The following is a 5,373-nucleotide window of genomic DNA, read 5'->3' as shown; positions in this document are numbered from 1 at the left end:
TTTGGTGGATGTGTTGCAGGTCTCGATGGAGAAGATGACTATACAAGTATCTAGGGTTTGAGATCGCTCTGGATCGTCCCCTTCTACGCTAGCAAGGCCAGTCCTTATATAGGGGAGTTGGTCCTCTTCCCCCGAAATATCTTGAGGGGGAAGGGTTTCCACATATCCAAACTGAGGGCGGGAAATACCCTCGCCCTTTACAGGATGGACCTAGTCCATGCTCGATTAAAGAGTTGGTCCACGACAGGTGATGAGGTCGTTGATGACGCCTCCCGTGGCTGCTTGTGCCGTCCACCCGACCTAGCACCAGAGTGGCAAGAACAGGGTCTTGGCGCTCCAGTCCTCGTCGAGCCCGCTTTAGCACCAAAGTGGCAAAGGCATCTCGCCTCCTCGGGATGGAGCTTTTGAGCCCAGCCATGACGTATGCGACACCTATCCGGCTTGTCTTGTAGCTTTTGGAGCCCGCTCCCCTCGTCCTTGCTGGTGGGGCCCACGAAGGTGGCATCCGATGCTCCCTTAGTTTATCTTATCGTCTCCAAAGGGGCTCTCTGTCTCGGAGAGGCTGGTGGCTCGGGGACCTCCGCGAGAGAGTTCCTCCCCGAGCATGTCTTCTGCTCCAGCTGTGTGTCCCCATGAGGGTTTTACGCCTCGTGGAGCCTCGCTCGGGAGTAGCCTCCTCGAGTGATTGCTTCCGAGCAACCATTATGGACCCAGCAACCGTTGGTTCATGGCACCCTAGTTGCCAGGGGTCAGTGGTGTGCCATGCGCCATGGATGCGCTCAGGAGATGAGGAGGGAGGTCAAGAAGGGCTGCGACCCATGAGTTTAATAGAATCGTAAATGACTCCCATGTTTCCTGCTCCAGTTTTTCCTGGATACGACACAAGATCTAATATTACGATGCATTAAGCAAAACTTTTACTAACATAATATTGTCTCGGCACTGGAATTTATGCCGTAAGAGTTGTTGCAGCCCACCTAATTTGTTTCTGGATAGTGTTGTTACAATCCGGGCTCTCCTAGCAATAGTAATTGTTGTTAGTAGGAGAAAAAATCAACACATCATCTTCAATCCTAAGAGGAAAACACTTATACACAAAACATGAAACAAAGAGGCAATGCTATTTCTTCCTGCACATATACAATCACCCTGTACATTAAAAATTCTTTTAAAATGCCACTCTGGACAGTAGAACACCCGCCCCAAACATCAAGTCAAGTCCCAGCTCCTAACGTATATGGGCAGGAGGATTCATTCAAGTGCGACTCTGAATTGGTCTGTCGACAGCTTACCATGACCAAACTTCCTTCTGGAATCCATGAACTCTGTCATGGTGAAACTCCGGTACATTGCTGGCTTTTCTGTTGTGATAAGCTCCTGGAGAGGACCAAGCAAGTTTGAGTCGCCGCCGCTCATGGCAGGATTGAAGAACACCGCAAGGGAGGCCCTGGCATCTTGGCTAGACTTGATCATCACCCTGTGGCCCACGCTATGGTACTCGTTGTTGGAAACAAGCTGTAGAGTAATTCCAAGGAAGAAAATATAGTTAGGTATGTCCACGTTAGAGAAGGCTCGAAGAGCAATTTTGTCTATGGGTCTTTACCTTGAGCACGTCCCCAACGTTGACGAGAAGTGCGCCCGGCACCGGCGGCACGTCCACCCACTGTCCGTCATTGTCGCCGCCGTTGATGCGCACCTGGAGCCCTCCAATGCCGTCCTGTGCCAGAACGGTGAAGAGGGAGGGGTCGGTGTGCTCAACCGCGCCCTCCACACGCGCGGGCTCAGGGCATGGCGGGTAGTAGTTGCACGCCATGAGCCAACCTTCCACCTGCGTCGCCGTCTCCAGCCGCTCAGCGCCGACGCCGAGCGCCTCGGACAGCAGCCTGGCCATCTTCTTCCCCAGCTCCTCGATGCACCGCAGGTACACCACCAGCGCGTCCCGGCATGCCGCGGGGAGACGGCCGATGTCGGCCGCCTGCAGCAGAACCCGGAGAGATACGCGCCAGGGGAGGATGGGGCCAGGGCCGTCGAAGCTGTTGCGGTCCATGTAGGGGACGGTAGAGTAGCTCATGCCCTCCACGGCCGCGACCGAGTAGAACGCGGAGCGGACCGCGGGAGGCAGCTCGTGGAAGGCCCGGACGGAGGACACGGCGGCGCCGGCATCGATTCCGTGGTTGGTGACGTGGAAGAAACCGCACGTCTGCGCGGCGGCGCCGACGATCGGCGTCAAGGATGAGAGCGGGAGAGAGAGGTCAACGGTTGGGATGGCGAGGATGTCCGTTGGTGGATAGTTGGTAGTGCTGATGAAGAGAGGTGGCACGGAGGCGATCCCGGACTCGACGAGGCTCCGGACGGTGGTGCGGGAAGCGTCGAACTCGGCCAACGCGGCCGCGTAGTCGTAAACCTCGGCTGCACCGGCCATGTCGATCCTCAGAAATGGCGGTTGGGGTTGCCGAGGCCAGCTCGGGCTCTTCGCGCTTATATAATATCGTTGGGTCAACTCCTTGAACTGAAAGTAAATACATGAACAATCCATGGTTACAGAAATATCATACTCCGTTCGGAAGACGACAATTGAGCTAGTGCAAAAGCATCTCCATTCGGGATGCTAGCTAGTGCAAGCATGATCTTTGGCATAGGATATTGATACGATGCCTAACAACCTCATCAATGTCAATTGTCAACGACGGTTTTCGATCAATCACAAGTCCCGTCAGATCAGTCTTTTGCACTAGGTATTTCAGAGGTGGAGGATCAGCCATTCCTCATCATTACCCTCCATCGCGCCGCCATCTAAACTCTCCCCCGACCTAAACTCTCCCCCGAGGCGGCGGCGCCGCCCGCCGTCCCCGGGGAGTTCCCCTCCACTCCGCCCTCCTCCCCTCCCCTACAGGCCCCCCTCCTCCGCCGCCGTCGCCGAGGACGCCGCGGGGCAAAGCCCCTGCGGTGAGGCGGCGGTGGCGGCTCGGTCCTCCGTCGGCAGAGCGCAGCACGGCCTGCGGGAGCGTGTGGGGGCGGCGGCCTACACCCTCCTCCTCCGTCGACTGAACGCAGCGGGATGGCGGTGGCCGGCGGATCTCCGACGGCGGATGTTGGCTGCGGTGTGGTCGGATCTGGGCCGGAGGTTCGGATCACGATCCATCGCGGCTGCGTCTCGTCAATGGCACGAGGAGGCTTCGCTGGGTCTTCTTCGTGGCTTGAGGACGTTCGGGTCTTCGGCCCGGGCATGGTGGTGGTGGCTGACTTCATCCACCGAAGGCAGTCGGCCAGGCTGGCTGTGTTGGATTTTTCATCCTACTTTCAGCGCCGGCAGCGAGACGGGGAGGCATAGTAGCCGGTGAAAACCGAGCCGACTCCGGTCATGGCGGGCGATGGCGGCGTCTGCGCCGTTATCTTGTTGAAGGCATCGTCAAGCAACTATCGCTAACCTACTCGTTCCGGTGGCGAGATGGAGGAGCTTGGAAGCCGGCGATGGTGTCGCCGGTGGAGGGTTGGAGTGGCCAGCCCAGGATGGTCGCCGACGTGGGGGTCCGACCTGAATAAAGGCGGCGGTCCTAGGGCCTCTCTTGCGTGAAGAGGAGGACCTACCGGAGGCCTGGACTCGTGATCTGGCCGGAGTGTTGAGTTCCGGAAGGCTCCGCCAATGAATGTAACAGTGCTTTTGCCTGGAGTTTGTTGGATCGGAGGTATTCGGTCGTGCGCACCCATGTTTTTATTCCGACCGATTGGTTATGGAGGGAGCGGCACGAAGCTCTTTTTCTTTGATTGACATCAAGTGACTATGGATCCATGATGAAAGTCGGAAGAAGAGAATTTCATGAAGGCCGGAGGGGAGGACTAGCTAAGGAGGTTCAAGTCTTTGCGATGTTGAGGGACTTGCTTGGTGTTCCGGGCTTCACAGCAGCGGTATGAAAGTGGGGACGACAACACAGGTGAAGTGCAGAGTCCTACCTTTCAGGGTGAAAACCCAAGGTCTGGCCTTAATTGGTTGTGCCTAGCAATGTCCTTGGTGGAGGCATTTGTTTTGAGAGCGGGGACTAATCTGTAATTCAGGTGTTGTCTTGGCGGTGGATGTATTGCTGTTGTTAGGCCCGAGTACTATAGCGGGACTTTTGTTTCTTAGTTTTCTTTTCTTGTTTTTGGCTGTGTGCATCCGTAGTGCCATTAGGGTGGTGCGTTGTTGCAGAGACTGGGTGTAATTGGTATCTTCTTGATATTAATATATTTCCTTTATCGAAAAAAGGTATTTCAGAGGTGTTCGTAACTTCGTATGCACGTTTATATTGATTTTTTTTCAAACGATCTCACTGGATCGAATTTCATTATCAGCAGATAACGAAATACAACGTCAAAGGCTCAGCAGCCAACATCGAAGCAAAGTAAAAAAACAACAGGGGTGGAGAGCGCCACCTACTGCTAGCGTTTATATTGATAAGTGTATATATGTAATATTGTTTTGTAAGCGTCTAAGACTATAAACCCTAAAAAAAGGTTAACATGGGTTTAGAGATTCATTCGCTATTGCAGTAAAGCATATACTCTCCTTTTGTCAGATTGTAATGCATACTACCCTTTCCGAGGCCATATGATTTCTGAACATGATATGGGTTTGCATATATAGGGACCGACAGATATCCATGAAGAATGAGAAGTCCTGAATCTGAATACTCCGTTGTTCTTTTTTGCATGTATTATAGCTGTACGGGATGTAATCCAAAATCCATCCACACTTTAGCATTTAACGATTAAATGATGAATGAAAAAAAAAACCCCACCTAAATGGCGAATGGAATAGTGTCGCCGCTTTTATGTGTTTACGACAGATCGAAGGACTACACAGGTTGTTTCCCCACATGCCGGCTTGAAGGGAGATGGTCAACTGGCTGACGACGACACGGGGGCAGTTAAGATGGATCGTGTAGGCAACGGAGACCCGAGACCCTCAACCGGAATGGCGATGGCACAAGCAGGGCCCCAAAACGGTGTCACGCTACGGTCGATCACGAGCGAAACAACGAGGGAAGGCTCTACTTCATGCCCAGGGGTAGGGGCGATCCTGGTACGCTCAACCAGAACGGCGGAGGTTGCTAATCGATGCTGGTGGGGGCAAGGCAAAAATCAATACATATCGAATGCCCATGGGCAGGGTCAGAAGTTTCGGAAGTTTAGGGAAGTTTCTTGATGTCTGGATTGGTGGATCCTCTTCTTCTGGAGGTAGACTAACTCTAGTCGACTCTTGTTTATCCAATCTTCCTTGTTATATCATAACCATGTTCCTCTTAAACAAAATCTTTATTGAAAAACTGGACAAACATAGACGCCGTTTTTTTTTGGCATGGCAAGAAACAGAAAAGGTTATTATACGGTCAAATG

General features: G+C 53.2%; 1 protein-coding gene across 1 annotated transcript; it reads right to left on the bottom strand.

The window, feature by feature from the left end:
* Positions 1-987: 987 nt before the first annotated feature.
* On the bottom strand, positions 988-2,435 carry LOC127338266 (1-aminocyclopropane-1-carboxylate oxidase homolog 1). Its single transcript, XM_051364477.2, has 2 exons — positions 1,604-2,435; positions 988-1,515 (listed from the first exon to the last, which is right to left on the bottom strand). The coding sequence occupies exons 1-2, from the start codon at positions 2,420-2,422 to the stop codon at positions 1,252-1,254; spliced, it is 1,083 nt and encodes a 360-aa protein (XP_051220437.1). The 5' UTR covers positions 2,423-2,435; the 3' UTR covers positions 988-1,251.
* Between the last annotated feature and the right edge of the window lie 2,938 nt (positions 2,436-5,373).

The sequence above is a fragment of the Lolium perenne genome, chromosome 1, assembly GCF_019359855.2.
Source record: "Lolium perenne isolate Kyuss_39 chromosome 1, Kyuss_2.0, whole genome shotgun sequence".
Taxonomy (NCBI): Eukaryota; Viridiplantae; Streptophyta; class Magnoliopsida; order Poales; family Poaceae; genus Lolium; species Lolium perenne.
The sequence above is the reverse complement of the archived record's forward strand: the minus strand, read 5'-3'. Positions and strand labels throughout refer to the sequence as shown.

Coding starts and splice junctions, on each gene's coding strand:
- LOC127338266 (XM_051364477.2), bottom strand. CDS start 2,422: ATGGCCGGTGCAGCCGAGGTTTACGACTACGCGGCCGCGTTGGCCGAG. Junction 1,516..1,603: donor ACGTTGGGGACGTGCTCAAG/GTAAAGACCCAT, acceptor ATTACTCTACAG/CTTGTTTCCAACAACGAGTA.